At 42.4% G+C, this 23,805-nt stretch overlaps 1 protein-coding gene across 1 annotated transcript in view; it reads left to right on the top strand.

The window, feature by feature from the left end:
* IRAK3 (interleukin 1 receptor associated kinase 3) overlaps nucleotides 1-20,228 on the top strand; it is a 48,098-nt gene extending 27,870 nt beyond the window's left edge. Inside the window, exons 7-12 of the mRNA XM_027593049.2 lie at nucleotides 2,044-2,158; nucleotides 3,087-3,205; nucleotides 16,022-16,220; nucleotides 16,489-16,551; nucleotides 16,640-16,804; nucleotides 18,595-20,228. Coding sequence (XP_027448850.2) covers nucleotides 2,044-2,158; nucleotides 3,087-3,205; nucleotides 16,022-16,220; nucleotides 16,489-16,551; nucleotides 16,640-16,804; nucleotides 18,595-19,110 — 1,177 coding nt within the window. The 3' untranslated portion in view covers nucleotides 19,111-20,228. The remainder of the gene's footprint in view (nucleotides 1-2,043; nucleotides 2,159-3,086; nucleotides 3,206-16,021; nucleotides 16,221-16,488; nucleotides 16,552-16,639; nucleotides 16,805-18,594) is intronic.
* The last annotated feature ends 3,577 nt before the right edge of the window (nucleotides 20,229-23,805 follow it).

Raw genomic sequence — 23,805 nt, 5'->3', positions numbered from 1 at the left:
GAAGGGTCCGTAGATACAAAGCCAGCAGTCTTTCTCGATGGCTGCTTCACGTTCCATACCTCAGTAACTGGTACACTGTCCGTTTTTCTGCTGGATTGGTAATATCTAAAAATAAGCAAATGGTCATTTTTGCTCTGTGAGCAGGAAAGCAGAGCACCAGGCCATGGCTATGTCTATGTGAGGTCTGCTATCTTCTTTCTAAAAAGATTTCTATCTTTTTGAATTATTTTAAGGTGCAGGACTCGCAGGTAGTGGTATAGATCAGCTGTTTAGGCAGCCAAATATGCCAGCTCAATTGCTTTTCAGTCCCTTGCTTTTCATTATGTAATGATGGTCTGAATAATAATAGGTGTAGGGATGTTGTGTCACAGGCATTTTTGACATATCTAAAAGTAAAATAGGTCTGTGTTTACACACCATACACACGCACTTCCTTCTTTAAGGAAGGAGGAATACAAGAAATCTGAAGATGTGTGTGGGCATTTTACAGGACAGTTTTGCTATTGAAGAAACTAATAATAAGTCTTTATAAATACAGTCTTTAAAAAAAAGCTTTATTTTAACATCCCCAAGTATGTCTAGAACATAGTAGGCATTCAATGAATAATTAATTTGAACTGAGTTCATGGTACAGGTGAATTTCACACCTTATATTTTATAGTGGTTACCTGAGTTCCACTGGTTTTCACAGTAATGATACAGGCATTCAAGAAATAGAGTTTTGGGCACGTGGGTGGCTCGGTCAGTTGAGCACCTGCCTTTGGCTCAGGTCATGATCTCGGGGTCCCGGGATCGAGCCCCGCATCACGATCCCTGCTCAGCGGGGAGTCTGCTTCTCCCTCTCCCTCTGATCCTCCTCCCCATCTGTGCTCTCTGTCTGTCTGTCTCAAATAAATAAATAAAATCTTAAAAAAAAAAAAGAAATAGAGTTTCAGAGCACCTGGATGGCTCAGTCAGTTAAGCATCCAACTCTTGGTCTCAGAGTTGTGAGATCGAGCCCCACATCAGACTCCATGCTCAGTGAGGAATCCACTTGAGATTCTCTCTCTCCCTTTGCCCCTTCCCCTGCTTGCATGCTCTCTCTCTGTCTCTATTACTCTCTCTCAAATAAATAAATATATCTTAAAAAAAAGAAAGAAATAGAGTTTTAAAGGAAAGGAGCCTGAAAATGCATTCTACACTGACATAGAACTCTGGCATTTCAAAATCACTGATATGTTCTTCAACATCAGACTTTACTAATCACATGAATTTTATTTTTTTAAAGATTTTATTTATTTATTTGACAGAGAATGAGACAGCGAGAGAGGGAACACAAGCAGGGGGAGTGGGAGAGGGAGAAGCAGGCCTCCCGCAGAGCAGGGAGCCCGATGCGGGGCTCGATCCCAGGACCCTGGGATCATGACCTGAGCCGAAGGCAGACGCTTAACGACTGAGCCACCTGGGCGCCCCAATCACATGAATTTTAGGTAACAGTCCAGCTTTATGAAGACACTGGATGTCTCCTTTAGCTGTGTGACTGGTGCCTAACACAGTATCTGATGTAGTAATGCTCACTAAATGGATGAATGAAAACAGTATTCTGTACTCTTCTATTTTGGTGACTTATACAGTATACTTAAAGCAGTGAAATAGTTTCAGTTGTGTTATCTTTATTTACTTAATCAGTAAGTTACATTGGGTTTCATATTGATAAACATAATTTAATATCAGGTAGTGTCATCTATTTATCATAAAGTTCCCAAGATTCCCAAATCTTAAGAAATCATTGCTTTCTTAAATTTTCTGTCTTATATTTGGATATTTTATTTATATTTGCATGATCACAATCAGTCAAAGGATGGCTAGTATTTGTTAGAGCTCTTTAGACCAGTTTGGGAAACAAATCTGTCAGGTGTCCAGCGAGATAACTTCTCCCTTGGCCAAATTTATATTCTGCTTTAGATCTATTCCCCATCTCACCTTATCACCCCCAAACCACAGTGCTGTTCATTTCCTATTTGAATAAACAATCTGATGGATTTAAAAATCTTTTCTTTCAAGGTTTCATCATCCAAACATACTGGAATTGGCTGCCTATTTTACAGAGAGTGAGAAGTTCTGCCTGGTTTATCCATATATGAGAAATGGATCCCTTTTTGACAGATTACAGTGTGTAGTAAGTCACACCTATGACTCTCCCTGACGCTCTGACCCCCTGAAGCCCTGAAGAAGCTGCTGAAACGTCCTGTGGGATCCAGGGGGCCAACATGTATTCACAGCAAGAGATAGCCAACAGTGGGTTTCCCAAGGAAGTAGAGGACTTTTCCATGAATTAATATCTTACTCTAAAAAAAGACTGCATAAATACCTGAGTTATTGTGTGTTGTGCAGCACGGTGGCCAAAAGATTTGCGGGGTCCTTAGTCCTTATTGATTCCATATCTCAAATGAGTTTACATTAACTACTCTTATTTCTTAGATAATTTCTATTTGCATAACTTCACACAAAGTACCACTGAATACAAAGGATAGACATAAAGGTGATACAGACTCCTTAAAGAGAAAGAGGTTGAAAAATGCCTTGATTTCTCATGTTTTTGAAAATAAGTTTAAAAATTCATTCTGAATAGGTTAAGTCTCCGTTAGGGTAAGAATAAAAACAGATTATTCTCAATTACCCACACTATTACGCCACAAATAATTTTTAAGTCTTATTTAATGAACTTTTTTTTAAGTAGGCTCCACACTGTGTGGAGCCTGATGTGGGGCTTGAACTCATGAACCTGATGAGATCAAGAGTAAGATGCTTAACTGACTGAGCCACGGAGGTGCCCCTTATTTGTGAACTTTTAAACATAGTTACCTTACTGGCCATATTTTGATTAAGCTAATGTTAAAATTATTGGGTATTTCCATTGGCTATAAAAAGGCCTAGTACCATTGGCAGCAGAGGAAAATGTTTCTTGAATCACAAATAGGTTGTGGGAAACCAAAATGTTCATACCCTAGCCTTACCCCACCTCACCATCTGCTTTTCTTCTGGCATACTCCTATGTAATGAGTATACACATTTCATTACCAAACCAACTACTGTTGTCTTTTTAGGGTAACACGGCCCCACTCTCTTGGCACATTCGAATCAGTGTTTTAATAGGAACCTCCAAAGCCATTCAGTACTTGCACAACACGGAGCCGTGCTCGGTCATCAGCGGCAGTGTATCAAGGTAAATTATCCCAGAGCCTTAGGTTGCACCTGAAAGCCCCTTTCATCATCACAGGTGAGTCAGACTTCACACTATTTTCTACCTGTAGTTTGTATGTGTGTGTGTTTAAGGGTTAAGAATTCTCATCGAAGAGGGGTGTCTGGGTGGTTCAGTCAGTTAAGCGTCTGGTCTGACTCTTGGTGTCAGCTTGGGTCATGGTCTCTGGGTGATGGTCTCAGGGTCATGGGATCAGCCCGTGTCAGGCTCCATGCTCCGTGTGGAATCTGCTTGGGATTCTCTTTCTCCCTCTCCCTCTGCCTGTCCCCACCCACCTCCGTGCATGTGTGTGCTCACTCTCTCTCTCTCTCTCTCTCTCAAGCTAAATAAAATCTTAAAAAAAAAAAGAATTCTCATCTAAGTATTTAAAATCTTACTTTTTTTAGTGAAGTATAATTGACATACAATATCCAGTTAGTTTCGGGTGTACCTTACAGTGATTTTATTTTTTTATTAATGAAAATTTTATCTATCCAATTTAAAAAGCTACATTTACATGGCCAAAGGGAGAGTTTATATTATCTTTGGGAATTATTAATGAACAACGTAGGATAGACAGTTTTGTGTATTTTACTAATGATACCTGACACTAAACTTTGAAATGAACCTATATTAATCTCCCTTCTTTCTTTTTAAGTGAGTTTTAAGGTAAGGTTAAGTGACTTATACAGAGATTCCCAGCAAGATAACGGCAGTAGACAGTAGAAGGTAATTAAAATTCTTTGTCCCGGAGTCTCTTGCTGATTCCACTGAGACTGCCTGCAGCCTCTTAGCTTTACGTATTCATCTGTGACAAGCCAAGCAGCAACTCCCGATGTGCATTTCTGAGACATCAGAACATTAGAAGCAACATCTTCCATCTTTCTTTCTTTTTCTTTTCTTTTCTTTTCTTTTTTTTTTTTTTTTAGTAGACCTAAAGACAGAGAGTAGATACTCTGTAGCAAAATCCTCCTGGTGAATTTTTCCTGTGTGCCCTTCATCTCGAATCTGTCCAAAAGTAGGTAAATATACCTTTGCTGAATAGCAGGGATGACTGAATTTAAAAGGCTTCTGCCTCTTCTGAACCATCTCCTGGTATCTTGAAAAAGCTTTTAGTGTGCTTTTGAGTTGAACAAAAGAGGGACTGATTACTTACTTCTTTGTTTTTCTGGTGGAATTGAACTCCATATAAAAAGACCCTAGATTTTTCCTGAGTCCTGGGCATGTGTGGAAACAACCCATAGGTGTCTGCTCCTGTGGTACTGTGGTTAGGTCATCAACTCTGCTGGCCCCTTTGAATCAGCACAGAGTGGGTACTCCCTCAGGGGACCTGGGTCAAAGATGCACAGCCACGGAGTCAGGTCTATTCTGAAGGGCTGAGGTGGCCACCCCCAACAATCCGCCTACCTTGCCACCAGCTCAGCACAGTACGTTCTTAAATATATTTTATCTGAGTAAATAAATATCTGGAATTTTGCTGTACATATATTCTTCTTCTGGTTTAAACTTAAAGTAAGTCTAGCTTCTTTTCCATCCCAAGCAGTAACACATTAATGTTATTAATTTTTCTTTTGTGTGACTGAGTTCATCGCATCCTTTCCTGAATGCAGAACTTGATGGGGGAGAGGGGTGAGAAGCAAGAGTGCCAAGGTTCTGGTTCTTGATGGGCGAGGGGGACAGGGAAGGCCACCAGCTGGAACAAAGGGAGCGTCAGGGTGGAGGGCTACAGATCCAGCCTCTGCCTGCGTCTAGGGTTTTCTGCCGCTGTGGGCGTGCCCCCCAGCATCCCTCTCCAGGGATCAGGTGAGAGCTCGGGCCGTGGCCTTGACACCTGCTTTCTCATTATGGATAGGTGGCTTCAGGCAGGTTCCCAGGAAATAGGCTCAGAGGAGAGGCTTGCCTGCAGGAGGTTTTTTAGAGGGCTCTCAGGAACAACAGGAGTAAGGGAGGGAAGGAGGAAAGCGAAACTGGGCAATTGGAGAAGCTGAGCTGTGAAATGGTAGTAGAGGCTTGGTCAATGCCATGGGGAGCACCGGTGCTGGGATGGCCCTTCGAAGATATCCTGATGTGTGGCAAGGTGCTTGGGTCTCTGCACCCCTGCGTCTGACCAGCCCTGCGTGGGGCTGTGACTTGCACTATGACTTGGACGAGGCAGCTCCCTTCGACCAAGGGCAGGTTCCAGGTAGGGGTTTAGCTGTGCGCCGTCAACAGCCTCCTCTCCCTGGCTGGGGAACTGTTGTCTCCCTGTGTCCTGGAGGAGGGGTCTGGGTCACACTGCTGCAGCCACTGCCGTCATGGGGAGAGATATGACTGCCTGGTGCTCTGCAAAATGGGACCAAATGATTTTTCTTTTTCATCAACTTTCCTCCCACCTTCTTCCCATCCTTTCCTGTTAGCTCACTATCCCCTAATGTTTCAGAGACATCTAATTTAAGAAACTGACTTTCCATTTAATGTGATTCTGAGCAAACTGCTTAATTTCTGTAAGCGTCAGTGTTTCCCTCTGCAAAATGCTAATAAAAGAATAATAGCATCTATCTCTTAGAATTAAACGCCATAAAGTACATACGGTGCTTGGCAAAGAGAATGCACTCATCAAATGGTAGCTTCTCTTATAACTAGTGAAGATGTGGTAGGAATCTGGTGACAAAGGCTAAGAGATATGATGGCCAATCTGTCTTTTTTACTTACCACTCTTAACCAAAATACTAGATGCTATAACCAAAATACTAGAAAGTGGGTGACTTATAAACAACACACTTTTATTTCTCACCGTTCTGAAGGCTGGAAGTCCAAGACCATGGCACCAGCTGATTCTGTGTCTAGTGAGGATCCACTTTCTGATTCATAGATGGCCATCTTTTCTCTGTGTCCTCGCAGGGTGGAAGGGGCAAGGGATCTCTCTGGGCCTTCTTTTATAGGGGTGCTAATCCCAGTCATGAGGGCTCTGCCCTCTTGACCTAATCACCTCCCAAAGGTCTCACCTCCACATACCATCCCATTGGGGGTTAGGATTTTAGTATATGAATTTGGAGGGGGCACACAAACATTCTACACATGGCACTTACCTCCATCATCAACTTACTGTGTTTGAAAAGTAGGTCCCACAAACTAAGCTCTGTTTTAAGAAAAATCACTTCTGTGTCAACATATATTTATTGAACATTTTGAAAATCATGTTTATGTTAGTTTACAAATATTTATGGAATATCTGTTGTATGCAGAGCATTGTATTAGACCACGTGGGATAGATGCTGGTGATCATCGTCTTATCCTTGAAGGTTCAACCTGGTGATCAGAGAGATAACACAAACACAGAAACTACATAGTGAAACACCTAACATGCGCAATGCCTGCCTGGTCTAAGAAGGCTCATTCTAATTGCAGAGTTCCACGTCCAGCCTTTGAGGAGATGGATCATGACAGTGGATTGGTTGAAAGAACAGGAGAGAATATTCCTAGCAGAGGCAATCATTTGTTCAAGGGAGGGAGTCAACTAAAGAGTTGCCAAGTGTATAATGAAAACGAGAAAAATGGGTTGACTGGAAAGGAAGGGACAAGACTGGAGAAGGAAAGGTCTCCTGGGAGGGATGAGGAATGTGGGGGGCAGGGGTGTAGTGGGTGTGCATGCTAACCAGGCGGAGGACCTGGGTAGGATAAGCTAAGCCCTTACGAGGAATTCTGAGGCATTTCTGGGACTAGAGGTGGGAACAGAAAGGTCTGGAGTCTCTTACGATGTCTCACACTTAGAAGGAGGCTATTAATATCTCAGGTACTTGGGGTCTGGATGTGGCCAACTATAAATAATTTCAGTAACACTGCTAGACAGAGTGCCCAACAGTATTACAGATATGGAGGACCAAAAGCTTATCTGGTCAGATACAGAGAATTTCATGGAAGAGGCAGGGTTTAAACTGGATATGTGCTACCAGCATATTTTATTGTTTTAGTTGGTGAAGGGGCTGCTGAGGAGTGTTGCCTTTCTGGGTTTCCCAAAGGGGTTGAGGACTCAAACGCAACTATCTATGGACTATGTCCACCCGGGCACGTGTCAGGGTATGGAGTTCCGGGGCTGTGGGCATTTCTTTGAGATTGTGGTTTCACACAGCTCATCAGTGTGTCCCTGGAATCAGTGATTCCAGAGCGAATCAGCCCTTTCTACTGCCAATGAACTCTTGACCCTTCTGCTGAGCCTGCCAGCAAGGATGTTAATTAGTACCAACTATAACAGTACATCCCACCCACCCCCCTTCCTTTGTGTGCACCTGTTCTCTGGAAACTGGAATGAGACCAACCCATTTCATTCAGGGCACTGAACATCTGATGGTGATGACATTCAGCCTCCAGCAGTCCTGACCAAATGTGAATTGGCTGACCCAGATTACCCTCCCGATTCTTTTAAATGAACTCTTAACTTTGCTTTAAACTTGGGCCTCCCTGATTCTTGGTCTCTGTTTGTACAGCCTAGTGCTTTGAGGACAGTCTGAGATTCCTATTCTTCTGTTCGTGTCATAGACATTTTCTCACTCTTTGGAAGGAAAGGCAGCTTCTAGGAGAGATGTCATTTTATTGCACAGCCCTTATAATTGGCTCGAAAAAGGACATCTCGAAATGTGTTCAACAGCGACCTTTTCTGGGACTAAGTCAGGGCTCTGTTTTTGATGGAGTAAGAAATGGAAGATATTGTTACCTTTATTTTCTCTTCTGCATTTGGACCTCAGACTGATGAATCCCAGGAGAGTTTGTCATACATCACTTGACATTACTAAATAATGTTTTTAATAGTATGAAATAACATGGAACAATGTGCATAAAGTAAGATCAAGTGAAAAGAGCCAAACTGAACTAGATACAGTATACAGTTATAACTTGCAGAACTCCAAATTCATGAATTTTTCAAAAAGATTAAGGGGCGCCTGGGTGGCTCAGCCGGTTAAGGAACTGGCTCTTTCTCTCAGCTCAGGTCTTGATCTCGGGCCATGAGTTCAAGCCCTGTGTTGGGCTCTGCACTGGGCATGGCACCTACTTTAAAAAAAAAAAAAGATTAAAACATACCAAAATATGAATAAGATTTTATGTAGATGGAGAGACTATGGCTTTTTGATTAATGGTTTATGTTTTACTTTTCTATCATGTTTTTAAAATTTTTATTTAAGGGTTATGTTCTACTGTTATAATAAAATAAAACTCCTTGTCCAGAAAAGGGCAGGTGACTCCTGGACCCTCCTCCCAGAGTTGTGGGGATGCAGTGAGGTAATGAGTGTAAAGCCCAGGGCCCGGCTTGGCAGTAAGCTGTCGTTCCTGCCGCGTCATGGAGACTGTCTCTAAGTGTCTCATCCAGCCTGTCCTTGGACCCTTGCACGGTGTGTTGTTAGTGCTCCATTTGGGTGCAGCTCTAACGAGTGGAACTTCGTTTCTTTTGAGCTAAAATCTGTCTTCCTGTGATTCACCCTTCAACCGTTGTTTTGCCTCGACGATTATCTGTATATACCTGAAGGAAAGAAGAGAGAAATTTCATTTTGTTTGCTCAGTAATCAACAGTTTCTCATCTTTTATGAGTAGCTGAACAAAAAGATGTTTCTTTCAGTTAACTGTAGTAGTAAATTGTAGTAAATTGAAAGAATAGCAAATGGGAAAGGGAGGGTTAGGCTTTTGTCCTGGCTCTGCCATTTACAAGGTATTTTGCAAAAAACAAGTCATTTCGACCATGTGGGCTCATTTACCGCATCTGAAAAGGAAGTGATGATCCTAGAGCAGCAATGACAAATCTGTTTCATCCCACATTCCATTGTTGATGGATTGGTAATGACTTCCCACCTGCAATGTTGAAAGGGAACCTGGGGTGGAGGCATTCTGAACTCAATTAGTGATGTCTGCCAAGGAACCCGAAAGATGCTTTGGCAGCATTTGGGCCATCTATTTGCCATATGCAGAGTGGTTTCAGGTCCACTTATGGTTTCAAATTCTCTTAAGTCACAAAGCGATTATATCAACGATTGTTTGCTTGGTGTCTGCTATAGACTCAACATTATGCTTATGTAAACAACATAAGCTGGTTTCTGAGTAAGTGCCAAATAGTATCATGCAGGCGGCACGGTGGGAACTTGGGGGAAGGAGAACCACTGCCATTCAGGGTAGCAGAGTGAAAACTTCAGGGAGGAAGAGAATCTTGGGCTGCAAAGAGGATTTGAATGAAAATAAGGGAGGGAGGAATACTTTGCGGGTGAGGGGAACAGTATAAAGAAAGTCCCCGAACAGTACTAAGCACTGTCTGGCTAGTCTGCACTGGGAAGTGCTAATGCATTCAGGGGAGCTGATAGGCTGCAGACAGATTAGGGAACTCGGTGAAGGCCAGCCTGACTTTAGACCTGACATAAAAGCTGACTGAATAACTTACTCCTCCCAACAACCCTGAGTTTGGATATCATTGGTCTTATCTCAGTATGACAGAGGAGAAAACTGATTTACAGAGGTTTGTAATCTCTCTCTATCCCATGTCTGCAGATGGGGAAGGAGGTGGGGTTCTATGTTTGTGTGGGTCCGAATCATGGTCTTTTTAGGCACTTAAGTGTTCCTAGCCGGGATTCCTGGGAGCATGTTGGTTTCATGGGCAGAGACAGGGAAATTGGGCAGGAGATGGGACCATCACGAGTGCAAACTTGGAAATGTTGACATTGAACTCCTAGTGAAAATGGCAGTAGGCAGCAGACTTTGAGGGGAGAATAAACCTGGAGGTCAGCATTGGGAATCTTTGTCTTGTTCAAGCAGTGAGAATACATAGTCTTCTAAGGCGACACTGTCAAGGACACAGCTGTGGAACACCCAAGGAGGAAGCCAAGCCCACATTTCAAAGGTATTTTCAAGAAGTCTAGTGGTTTAGTTAGCCCAAAAACGTCTTAGTAATTTCAACTCTTCAAAGAGAATGTTATAAAAGCAAAATTCACTTCCAGATGGTGGAATTTAAGGAGGAAAGGATTTAAAGTAAAGAATCATAAAGAGTTGAAGTCTCTGTTCTTGGCAAAGTCTCTGTTATTTGGGAAACGAAGATGTTTTTGAATTACAGGATCACATAAAAGCATCTGAAAGCAGTAAACCTTGTTATTTCCATCCCATCCCTTAGCCAGCTTAATTGTTTTCACATTTATGAACGATTTTAAATTGAAATGCATTTTATCCTCGGCATTTTTCATCCCAGGCATTCATTCCTGTTAATGTTTCCAAAGCCGAGATAATCTCGGTGAACATTTCTAATGTTTCCTATAAGATCATGTTCTCAGTCCATATTGCCATGTGTCTCCTGCCAAGTGAAACAGCCTTTCATACGAGGGAGGTGGTCTAGGAAAGAAAGGACGGGAAAAGCCATATGCTTAAAAACGAATTCTTAAAAAAGAGATTGATCAGAGATGTACGGTGGTAGTAAATGCGTGGAGAATTTCCTTTGTGAGGGACTGAGTGGCTGGGAGGGAAGCTAAGAAGTCATAGATTGGCCCCTTCCTACAACCGTGACACCCTTGCCTGAGGACCCAAGCTCCGCCTGCATTTACCCCCCAGACCTGATGTGTGTGTCAAGGACCTTGCTCAGCTCAGTGTTTAGTAGGGATGCAAAACCTACAGGGAATGCAAAGTATGTTTGTTTGATGGGTTGATTGTTTAATTAATGAATCTCCCCCCTAAAAAATGTACTTTTGTTTTTCAGAAACATTTTAGATATAAACAATTCTTTTTCCTCCAATTTTTCTATTTTCCCCGAGTGTCTCCCTTCTTCTAAAATTTCCAGATAAGTTTATTTTTTCTAAGGGATGCCAGCACAATTAAATAGTACATAAATTTAAATTGTCCTTGTAAATTTTGTTTGCCATCACTGTCTCTAAACCTCAGCACCCATTTATTTATACACATGTGTACATACATGCACACATGTATGCCAAATGATTCTTCTTTTCTCTCCATGATCTTAGAGTATCTGGAAATGTTACATTAGTCAGGTTCTTCCAGAACTTCTCTGGAACTATTTTGAAACTCAACAGACACCCTGAAACTAATTAACCCAAGGATCCCCAGATCTCCAGGGTCATCATGCAACCCCCTGTACCTTTGTTATTTCAGACTGGTGCCTTGAACTTCTAGAAATCCCCAAGTTTCTTGGGATTTTAAGGTGGGTGTAGGATGAACAAAGGCCAGCCTATGTCTTTCGGAGTATATTTCAGGGCCCTCCCTGTGTAGCAGGCGCTCTGAATACATTTTCTCATTTAATCCTTGTAACAACCCTGAGAGGTAAGCCTTCCCCGATCTTTTTACCCATGAGGAAACTCAGCCTTAGGGAAGTTGCGCTAGTTTGGTTAGAGACGAAATTTCACATTTAACGCATGAATATGCCTAATTGGCTGGACCTTTACACAGAGACTCTAGGACTCATAAATCATCAGTAAAGCAATAACAACCTTTAGAACTGGGTTCAATGGAAAAGAAAGAGAAGGTCATACAATTGAAGGGGGAAGAAAGGGCTTCAGCTGCATCAGATGCTTGGCATGCTGAAGTGGGGGGGGGGTGTATGCCCTTTTCCAGTAACCTGTAGCTTCCCTGAGAAGTTGGATCAGCCTCATCTGGTGAGGGGTGTCTCGGTGTTGTAACAGCAGTGACAGCAAGATGTCCTGTTGCCTCAGGCTGTCACCAAGAGGCCGGTGGGTCGATTTTATCTCTGGGACCAATTTGTCGAAGTCCAGACTTTTCCGGAGAATTGCCAGGCACTCAGGGACTGGGCTACTTTGTACCAATAACTCCCCCCTCAAATCCTTTACAAATATGTCTTTTTAAAAACCAGTCCTGTGCTTACATGTCAAGTGTGTATTTGTACTTCCATTCAAATTCTGCATTATAATCTAGATGCATCATCATGCTTTGTATTTATATTTTAGGCCCAAGGGCTTCAACTAAATCAGGAGAAAAACTGACGTGCAAGGAAAGCAATTATTGTAGCCTTTGGGAGGTTCAAGTCCCTCAAAAAGAATTGTCGTGGAGACCCCTGGCAATAGAAAGATGAAGTATGTTACTCCCCAGAGTCAGGACACAAACTGACCACCTTGTGTAGGATTTGCCCCTTCTCAGTGTACCACCACTGATCCTGTACTAGAAGAATCATCTAGAGAGGCGATGGTCTGTGTTACAGTAAGGAGCATTGTGGGAAAGAATAGCAGAAATAGGTTGTGGAGACACTAAATTGAATTGAATGGACCATTACATGTGTCTTATCTATCTCTTTGGTAAGCATGATAGCTAGCAAGCTACCCCTTTTGTTCAATTATACTGTTATGTGATTGCGGTTAGTTTATATTGTCTTTATTTCATTAGTCTGTTCTTAGCCCCATAGGATAAACATATTCCATTGACCTGCATGATAGTTGAAGGCACGGCATGAATGTTCTATTTAAGGCTGCAGTAAGGGAAAGAATTAGGGTAGACCTCATTGTTGAAGGGATTTTGCAGTTCCTACTTTCTTAAAACAGAACATTCTTCTTCCTCAGCTCCTGTTGACTTTTCTTTAGAACGGAGTAAATCACTACACTCAAAATTCGTGTTATGCACTAAAAAGTCTGCTGGTCTTTTCACCAAATATCACCATTAAAGTGTAAATGCAGCACCCTAGAGCGGTTTCACATTCTGACTGACAGCCCCTCACTGGCCCGAAGCCCTCTGTATGTGTTACTGTGTCACACATTGTGGTTACCCGCTCCCCCTAAGTCTGTCAAGAGCATGAGTCAACAGTTGCTGAAAGCTTCCTACTAGCTTTGCGGAGGGGCAAATACAGGGATTAGATAATGGTTTTGGTTTTGAGGCTGTTTTTTGTTTTTTTTTTTTTTGCTTTTGTGCTTAGAAAAGACTTATTCTTCAGGAATTCTAAGTGTTTTACAAATTCGGCTTTTGCATCCTCATGGGTCTAGCATTTTACGTTATGATTTTATACCTTCTTTAGAGCCAGAGTTGAGGAAGAAGAGGGCGAGATGTTTGACACTGAGACGCGCATTCAGAGTCTTTCTGTCCCTCTGTGCTGAAATTCAGTGTGTGCATGCAGGGGGAGGGGGTGTGTGTAGAAGAGAGCTAGGCTGTCAGTGCAGCAGAAGCTGGAGGGGCAGAAGGTGGGGTCCTGCTAATGGGCGTTAATGAACCTCTCTACCCATCTCACCTCCCCGCACACGTGGCAAACTCCTGCATTAAATACCCCGGCGCTCCGAAATGATCCAGGGATCTCCAGGAGGCTCCTCCTTGACTGGAGCCCTTGAAGTGTACACATACCTATGGAAGAAGTAATTTTGAACTAAATGTCTGTTCTTATCTGGAGCTGGAGAGAAGGTAGGATCTGGTTCTAGTGGACTCAACATCTTCAGAGGTTTGTCAGGATAGTCAATGCTGTTTTCCAAATGAGACGGATGATGAGTGCCCTAGATGTGCAGGACCCAGGCTGGCCTTAGGAGCTGCCAGGTCTGAAATATACGGAGAAAAGACAAGGCCAGGAGAAAAATGAGGACTGTGATTATTGATATAAGTCTGGAGGGCTGGGCTCTCTCTGAGGTTCTCATAACTGCAAGGATCACACAACAGGTAAGAGCCTTGGGACTCATACATGAGGTGGGCTCTTTGGATTTTGCAATTCTCCTGCCACCCTTAAAGGACAGAGAGTGACATCAAGTTTAGAATGTGTTCTTCTGGATCCTTAAAGGGTCCTGAGGAATGTCTTCATGCTGTCTGTTGTTAACTCAGTTCTAGACAAAGTCCGGGTTAGGATTCTTTTTTTTTTTCTTCTTCTTCTTTTTTTCTTTTTTTTAAGGATTTAAAGATTTCTCTCTGAGAGAGAGAGAGAGAGAGAGAACAAGCAGTGGGGAGGGGCAGAGGGAGAGAGAGAGAGGCAGACTCCCCACTGAGCAGAGAGCCTGACATGGGACTCAATCCCAGGACCTGGAGACCATGACCTGAGCCGAGGGCAGACGCCCAACCGACTAAGTCACCTAGGCAACCCCGGGCTAGAATTCTTAAAGGTCTCAGCTTTGAATCCTCAAAACAGAACTAGGACTCTGAGTACTCTGGATTATTAGGACACCTGCAATTCAGGCCTATGAAACTAGGTTCTGCCTGTCAGCCTACCTGTACAGGGCGAGCAAGGGACTTCTGGAACTTTTGTAAGAACCAGTATTTGTTCAGGATTAAGAATTTCTTGTTCTTATCCCATAGTTATTACCACTTTTTTTTAAAGATTTATTTATTTATTTTAGAGAGACAGAGACATGAGCGGGAGGGGCAGAGGGAGAGGGAGAGAGAATCTCGAGCCGACTCTGCACTGAGCATGGAGCCCATCGCGGGGCTCGATCTCACGACCTTGAGACCACAACTTGAGCTGAAATCAAGAGTCGGACGCTTCACCGACTGTGCAACCCAGGCACCCCACTGTTACCACTTTTAATGACAATGTGTAGCACTACAAATATACCACTTGCGTTTTGGATGGGCAGGGCTTGTATTAGAAGCTTTGGTTTCAGGGAACAAAAGGTAAGCTCTGAAGAGCCCCCAAGCAGAAGTGAGAAATAGATTACTTTCTCTTGGCCCACCCACCTCTTTTGTCAATATCCATCTGCTCTCTTGTGATTCGTTACTGATTTTCATCTTCCCTACCATTTATTGGGCATTATTGTATGCCGGGTAGTAAGTAGGCTGTTTGTATTCAGTTCTGTGAGTTCTGTTGTTTGCCTCATTTCACTTGTGAGGAAAACGACACTGAGGCGTATGGGGTGAAGTTAGCCACCCGCAGTCACAGAGCCAGGGTAAGACAGAGCTGGGACTCACACCAGGTGGGGGCCATGTGAAATGCATGGGCTTAGCCTTTTGCATCCCTGCTATGGCAGTCCTTTGAAGGTAGAAGTAAGCTGATGCTTACCGGTCAGCCAAGATGTTAAGTGATTGTTAAGGTTTTTATGTGACAGGTAGCTAAAACTGACTTTAAGCACTTAGCCTTTACCTCTGCAGATATTTATATTTTAAATAAGTCCCAAAGACATTTTTGCCTTTACTCCATAGAAAGTCCGTAGAGATGGGACAATGGACTAGGTTTATCCTTAAGGCAGGGCTACCAAAGATTCCTCACCCCATTGCAGGTTAGTGGCTCTCTGCTGATAGGCTGGACATTCCACAGCACAGCTCTGGGCACGTAACAGGTATTTGATTATTAGCTGATTAAAACCCACTTCAAATTCTCATTGTGTATCAGAAGAGCACAAGGAAAGCTACTTTGCTTAACTTTAGTTTCTCCTATTGGCAAAGGATCAGCTTTATCCACCAACTCCCTACATGTATCTATAAATTTGAAAAGCCCACTGTTCTTAGGTCAGGTTTTCATTTTATTTTTTTAGAGATTTATTTATTTGAAAGCGAGAGAGCAAGAGACAGCATGTGCATGAATGGGGGGAGGGGTGGAGGGAGAGAGAGAATCCCAAGCAGACTCCCTGCTGAACATGGAGCCCGACGGCGCTTGATCTCCAGGACCCTGAGATCACGATCTGAGCTGAACTCAAGAGTCGGTCACTCAACCGATTGAGCCACCCAGGCGCCCCAGGTTTTCATTTTAGAGCTTTATATAATACTTGTATTTCTACTTTAAGAAAAATGAGAAGATACCCTCTAGTTCATGGAAAATTATGTATGGCTTTGTGTTGTCAGCGTTTGGAATTAACCAGATATGAAATTGAGTGTGTCATTTTGTTTTTCACCGGAATGCCTTTATGTTTTTGTCTTGTTTGTCCTTGATTACAATTTTAGTGCAAACATACTCTTGGATGATCAGTTCCACCCCAAACTAACTGATTTTGGCATGGCACACTTCCGGCCCCACCTGGAACATCAGAGCTCTACCATAAGTATGACCAGCAGCAGCAGTAAACATGTGTGGTATCTGCCCGAAGAGTACATCAGACAGGGCAAACTTTCCATCAAAACGGACGTCTATAGCTTTGGAATTGTGAGTACCAAGTACCAGTCAACAAAGGAGGAAAGCTTACCACCAGGAATGCTCTAAAGTCTAAGAATTTTTTTTAAGGGCTTTCACTTTGAGACCTATTGATTTCCTGTTACTCATTTTCTTACACACTAATTTTATGTAATCAGTCGAATAGTAAAATATAGTCATTAATTAGAATGAACGTTACCTATTGTCAAGGTTAATCGCTGCAACTAATTGTATGTATATATTTAGCATATGTAGCTGACTTTCTATATATTCCCTATAGGTAATAATGGAAGTTCTGACAGGTTGTAAAGTGGTGTTAGATGATCCGAAGCATATCCAGCTGGTGAGAATTGTCTTCATCTCTGTTCCTGTCTCTCGGTCATTTTTGGGGTAGAGTTCTGAAAGATAAAGTTGTCTTCTTCTCTTCCTAGAGGGATCTCCTTATGGAATTGATGGAGAAGAGAGGCCTCGATTCATGTCTTTCATTTCTAGATAAGAAAGTGCATCCCTGTCCTCGGAATTTCTCTGCCAAGCTCTTCTCGTTGGCAGGCCAGTGTGCTACCACGCGGGCAAAGTTAAGACCGTCAATGGATGAAGTGCGTACACATGGTTTTATTCAAAACCAAGCCCACAGAACCATGGAAAATCTAAATTGGATAAATTGTGTCTAAGTGAATTCTTTATCAATGGGGCAAATCCAGCCCCTAACACAGAATTTTAACCTCATAGCTTTTCCAAGTCACAAGTCCCATTATATGGTACTCTGGTGGAGAGAGCATTGTTGGATGGGACTTAAATGAGTAATTTTAATGAAAAGACTTAAGTGAGTAGTTTGGAGAGAATTTATTCAACACTCATTTAGAGATCTGGTCTATTAAAAAATGCATTACATATTTCCTCTATTGATTTTTTAAAATTTACTCATCAGTTTAATCATCCATGCATTGATTTGCTTATTTGTTCAACAGATACTTAGCTAGTGCTTACTTTGCATGTGCCAGACTTGGTCCTGGGTGCTGAGCGGTACACCAGTAATCAAGATATAGTTGCTGCCCTCAAACTCACAGTCCAAAGTGAGAGTCAGATTAGTTAACATGGCATTTCAGTACGGAGAGATAAGTGTAATGATAGGTGGAAGCCCAGGTCAAATGGGAACACATACCAGCCAAGTCAAGGAAGCTTCTCGATGGAGGTGATGGCTGAGCTATAGTCTAAAGAACAGGGTGAATTTAGGCAGCAGTAAGGATAGAAGGACATTTTAGTTGGAGAGAATCTATACCTGCAAACCTCAGAGGTGATGGATTTTATGACACTAATACTGCAGGCAGTTCATGGAAGTGGAATATGGTGAGGGAAAAGCTGGAGTGCTTAAAATAATAGAAGGTTCCAGGTGACAGAGGGACGTGAATTCCATTCTGGGATTTCGGGTTTTATCCTGAGTCTATCGTAGAGCCATGAAAGGGTTTTAAACAAGAGGTCAACATAATCAGAATGTAAGGAGCCCTGGCCTGGGAGTCAGGAGAGCTATATTTTAGGCGTGGCACCACCAGTAAGAGCTTTGTGACCTGGAATCTTGGGCCCAAAAAGAGCTATGAGATACACAGTGGAAGAAACATGGAATTGAGAGCCAGATCTGAGGTCAAGCAACACATCTGCTCCTTACTGGCTAGTGATATTTATTCCCTTTATCTGAGCCTCAGCTTTATTATCTGTAAAATGGGAATAATAGTGTTGTTTGTGCAGATTAAATGAGATAATGTGTGTGAAAGCACTTTGTAAATAGTAAAGCTCTCTAAATGTAGTTTTAAAAATTACATGTGTGCGCGAAGGGATGTTACATGTTCTTTTAAATCTGGTCGACAGTTCTCACTTTGGGCTGCACATCCAAATCAAGTGACAAGCTTTTAAAATATAGATTCCTGGGCCCTTATCTTCATATTTTGTCGGTGACGATCTTTAGGTTGGGGCCAAGGGATCTGTATTTTAAGAGGGCTCCTGTAGGTAATTCTGACATTTGAGAACTACAGATTGGGTCCCCTGTCCCCTGACCCTTTCCAGTACTCCGCATATTAAGGTTGAAGTAAAAAATGTATGGAGACTCAGCCCAGGACACACAGTAGTTGGTGGCAAATCTAAGCCTCAACTCAGGTCTCTTGATATTTACTTCAGTGCAGTTTCTTTTATACTTGGCTTTAAGTCTTTTAATTTACTCATGAAACTGAAAGGGTTTAGCTAATCTTTAATAATACCTTCCCATTCAGAACTCTATAGTTGAACTTATTTCATGAAAATAAGAGAATACTCCTTAATAGGTAGATAGAAAGAAGGTGAAAGGAGAGGTTATGGAAGCTTAATGCAAATGTTTCTTTGCTTCTTGGTTAACTAGGTCCTAACCACTCTTGAAAGTACTCAAGCCAGGTTATATTTTGCTGAGGATCCTCCCACGTCTCTAAAGTCCTTCAGGTGTCCTTCGCCTCTGTTCTTGGAGAACGTACCAAGTATTCCAGTGGAAGATGATGAAAACCAGAATAATTGTTCACCACCTCATGATAAAGGTTTGAGAAAAGATGGAGTGACTCAGAAAGTTCCATTTGAATGTAGCCAGTCTGAGGTTACGTTTCTGGGCTTTGACAGAAAGACAGGCAGTGAGAGAAATGAGGATGCCTGCAGCAGGCCCAGTTCTTCTTGTCAAGAAAGTTGGCCTCCAAAGCATTCCGCTCTATCCCAGGACCCAAGCGCCTGTGGTACATTTATGGACCCTTCTGCAGAAACTCCAGGCCATTCTTACAGGAGCAGGCCAGTGGAGACCAGCTGTTCCTGCAATTTCTCCTGGAACAAATGTGAACCGTACAAAAGAGAATCGATCTCACCAGAAGACAAAGAAGAAAGCAAGTATTGCTAAGGCACCTGAGTACAGGTACCATCTTGGGAAAACATTGTCACCATAAGTCATGCTATGAGGACTATCGATGGTGAGTTTGGGGGATGCAGATCAATAATCTGGACAATGCTATTCCTTCCTTCCCAATTCCTAGGCTTACACCTAGGCTAAATTAGAGCCGTTCAAAATTACTTAAGATCATGAGCTCTGACCTCAGACAAACAAAACCTACCACAAAAGGGACTGGATTCTCCTGTCTTCTTCATCAGCAGCATGAGCCCTCAGAGCCTCCAGTCTGCTAAGTAGGTTCAGTTCAGTTAAATCCCATTGTTCTGTTTAGCTTGCTCTCGAAGGTCGTAGGAACTGTCTAATTTGTAAATGTTAACAGATGCCTTTTTAAGGAATTACCTTTTTGTTTATTTTAATTAACACTTAGTATTTTTTCTGTTCATCCCTGTCAAGCCTGCCTGCCTGAAAATGAGCCAGATTCACTCTTGACTATGACATGTTCTCTGTAGGGAGGGGAGAGGGGATTCTTGCCCAAGATCTGGATTTCTGTATTTAAACTGTTAGGATAGTTTATCACATATCATATAGTTGTTAGCTATTATTACAATTTTTTTTACAAACTTAGGAATGAATTTGACATTCATAATCCTGAGTAGAATTTATGAAATTTTAATCAAGTAAATTTTGTTTCTGAGAAAATGGCTGGTCACAAGGGCTTATGTCAGCTTTTTGTTTGATCCTATGCCTGCCAACTCTGTGCCTTTACTCCTCCTGTTTACTGGGTCTTCCCCTGTTGAAATCCTACCCGGGCCGTCAAGGCCCAGCAGAACTGCGTCTTCCAGGAAGCTTCCCCGAGCCAGAAGTACTCGCCTCATCAGCATTACCATAGCATTGTTTTTGTGTTTCTATTATATACGTGTCACTTTCTGAATTGTACCAAAGTTGCCTATGCCGTCTTCTCTCTCTTACTGGGTTGTAAACTACCTGTATTAATGTCATATTGTTGCTATAATAAATTATGACAAACTTAGTGGGTTAAAACAATATAAGTTGGGGTGTCTGACTGGCTCATTCAGTAGAACATCTGCCTCCTGATCTCAGGGTCGTGAGTTCGAGCCCCACGTTGGGTATAGAGGTTACTAAAAAAAAAAAAAAAATATATATATATATATATATATATATATATATACACACACACATATATATGTGTGTGTGTGTGTGTTAATTATTTTACAGTTCTGGAGGTCAGAAGTCCTTGGCATTCTTTCTGGAGGCTCTAGGGGAGAATTCATTCCCTTGCCTTTTCTAGCTTCTAGAGACTACCTGCATTCTTTGCCTCATGGCCTCTTCCTCCATCCTCAAATCCAGCAATGTGGCATCTTTGAATCTAGATTTCTCTTTCTTTTTCTCTTTGACCTTTTCTTCATCACCTCTTTCTCTTACTTTGGCCCTCCTGCCTCTAGTAAGGATCGTTGTGATTGCGTTGGGCCCACTCAGATAATCCATGGAAATCTCTGCATCTCAAGACCCTTAACTTAATCACATCTGCAATGTCTCTTTTCTCCTGTAAAGTAATTCACAAGTTTCTGTGATTAGGACATGAATATCTTGCAAAGAGGTGGGGGAGTAGGGGGAAGGGGTGGTGCAGGGTGGGGGACCGGGGGCGGGGGGAGGGGAGGAGACATTACTCTATCAGACTCCGAGTATGTAGGGGCCATCTCTTCAAGTCGTAGCATGTTAGCCTGTACAGAACTGTTGTTTCCTTACAAGTGAAGTTGAATTAAATTATCTCTAAGAACCCACATAATAAAAAATTCAGCTAGTAAACATTGATGAATAAAGTGGGGATAAGGTCTGTCTTTATGATGATGGATGGAAACATTCCAAGAAAACCATTTCCACAGGGTTAATGGAATTTCCCTCTCTAGAACATTTATAATAAAAGGGTAGATCTCTAGTCTTCTGTGCATCAAAGGAATAGGCTCACACACTTTTTTTCTTTCCTTTTCTTTCTTTCTTTCTTTCTTTGTGAATTAGTAGGGTTGGGTTAATCATAGTCAGATTGGAGTCCAGCTTTAAGAACAAATGATTAAAGAAGGAAGTCATCAGGAATCAGGGGCAGGTTAACAGACCAAGGTCAGAAACATGAAGCTACAGTTCTGGGGAAAAAGGGCCTCATGGTGAGGTTGAAACACAAGGAGCCTTAGTTTGATTGGCAGGCCACATCAAGGCTCAGGTAAGTAGTTGGGAGAGGTCATGCTCGGGCTGGTCCTCAAGGGCCCTGACTGCCCCTTGCAGTCTTCCCCATATGTTCATGGCATGTGTTGACGATGCTCCCAAATTGCCCATGTGCCAAAACTAGTAGAGGCAAAGGGTTGGACTAGACTTTGTATGATCTCAATTCTTGTGACCTGTCCCAGTTTGGAAACTCTTGATTATACATGTTAATGAAAGGAAGCATAAAAGTCTTTGATGTTTGGCTTTATATATTGTAAGCCATTATGAGGCTGATTTAGCTTATCTTAGAAATATAGTTTGAAAGTATTATTTTGGCTGAATTGGGGAAATTAGCCTGGGATTGTGTGAAGTTGCCACTAATAACTCAAAAGAGGTAATCAAGACAATCAAGAATTGACTTTATGTTAAACTGTTTTTCACTTTGAATCTGACCTCCCAGTACCTTCAATGAGAGGTCATAAAGGAAAACTGTGATTAACACAAGCCCCCACCATGGCTCAGCACATTTGGAGTCTGTTGGAATTATGTTGATTTGAATGTGCTTATTATTTGACTTAAAGCAGTGTTTCTCAAATTTTAGTGCGCATCCAAATGATGTGGAAGTCTTGTTAAAAACACAAATTGGTGGACCCCACCCAGTTTCTGATGCAGTGGTTCTGGGGTTAGGAATTTGGCTTTCTGACAAGTTCCTACTGCTGCTCATGCTGCTGCTGTGTAGACCTCTCTTCAAGAACCACTGCTTTAGAGTGTTCTCCAATGGTTATCGATCAGTAGATTCTACCTTGCCATCTAGGTGTATGTTTTTTGAGAGAGTAATCATTTTTAAAAATTCTTTTATATTTACCCTATTACTTAGGATTTTGCTTAATTGGAGTAGGAGCTCTAGAAATATCGTGTTATTTATTTATTTATTTATTTATTTATTTATTTGACAGAGAGACACAGCGAGAGAGGGAACACAAGCAGGGGCAGTGGGAGAGGGAGAAGAAGGCTTCCCGCCGAGCAGGAAGCCCGATGTGGGGCTCAATCGCAGGACCCTGGGATCATGACCTGAGCCGAAGGCAGACGCTTAACAACTGAGCCACCCAGGTGCCCCTAGAAATATTGTTAATCAATAATCTTTTTTGATGAGGTCACTTGCTAGGGTATGACTACTTTAGACATCTTAAAGAGCAAGTCATATTAGCTGGCAATAACCTGAGCAATGATATGGCAAGCAGATGTCACTGTGGCTGGAAATGAGACTCAATCTTCTATTGAGTCCAGTCTTCCTTGATTTGCCTTCTGGTGGGTGTGTTAATAAATGTTAACTGATAGGAATTCAATCTTGTATCCCGCTATGGGCAATAGGACACTTCCATGGCTTCATGAGGTGGAGACTTAGGTACACGAAGAAACCAAGATGAGCCTCCAAGTGTTCCCTTTGATCAGCAAACATGAATTAGTAAAGAATTTTGCTCATTTTCATCCTTATAATGCACCGTGGGCAATCCCCGAGGCCGATCCTATTGTTAGGTTTTTGTCCCATTTTATAAGGCCCCAAAGCATAGAGAAAATATTTTGTTGTTTTTGAAAATAGGTATGGGATTTCTGGCATTATCACTTTTATTGACTTCTTGAGAATTGTTATAATGATCTGCGACTCACAGCATAATGGTGTAGTTTCTTGGGGTGGTACGTTAGCCTGTGTAAAACAGCTTTTATGACCTGAGGTGTGGTGAGTATAGGAAGTGAAGGTTACCATGAGTAGCATCTACTAAGCATCTGCCAGAATCCAGGCACTGTATTGGCTCCTAGGATACGGAGGAAAGAGGAGAAGGCAACTAGCCCACTCAACAGTTTGGCGACATCTGTTATTTGAACCCCAAACCAATGGAACTGAAAGTAAAAGGGTGAGGAGGTTACTATGCACTTTTGAGAGGGGAAGGAAGGCTTTTTGGAGAAGTTTGCTGGAGAGAGAGAGGGAGGAGAAGAAATAGAAAAGGGGGTCCAGGATGGACATCCAGGGATTGGGGGCCCAGCACTCTCCCAGAGTTCTGCACAACACTGGCTCTGGGGCTGGAGGGATGGGTGAGAGCAAAGGGAGCTGGGTCCAGAGCTTTCCGTGTTTTTTCCTCTTTATCCTTCGCAGCCACCCCGAAGGTCCAAATCCCATTTTAGGGGTGAGAAGACTGACTTAGAGAGGTTAAAGAATGTGCCTGAGGTACTCCCAGATCTGGAAGATTCGGGATTTGAATGCACGTCTGTCTGATTTCAAGGCCCACACTCTTTCTCGTACTCCACACTGTACAAAGAAGCCCCCGTAGGTTCACGCTCTGATGTGAACAGTCATTCATTGATTCCACAAGTGTTCAGTAAGCACACAAGCCTTGGCAGGTCTTCTACCTTTTTTCACTATCCTGCTCCTCTGTTAACAGTTACCCACGTCTACAGTCCTTAGATGTGAGTTAAATATGTTCGCTGATCCAA

This window comes from Zalophus californianus, chromosome 9 (assembly GCF_009762305.2).
Source record: "Zalophus californianus isolate mZalCal1 chromosome 9, mZalCal1.pri.v2, whole genome shotgun sequence".
NCBI lineage: Eukaryota > Metazoa > Chordata > Mammalia > Carnivora > Otariidae > Zalophus > Zalophus californianus.
Note: the sequence above shows the minus strand (reverse complement) of the source record. Positions and strands in the feature narration are given on the sequence as shown.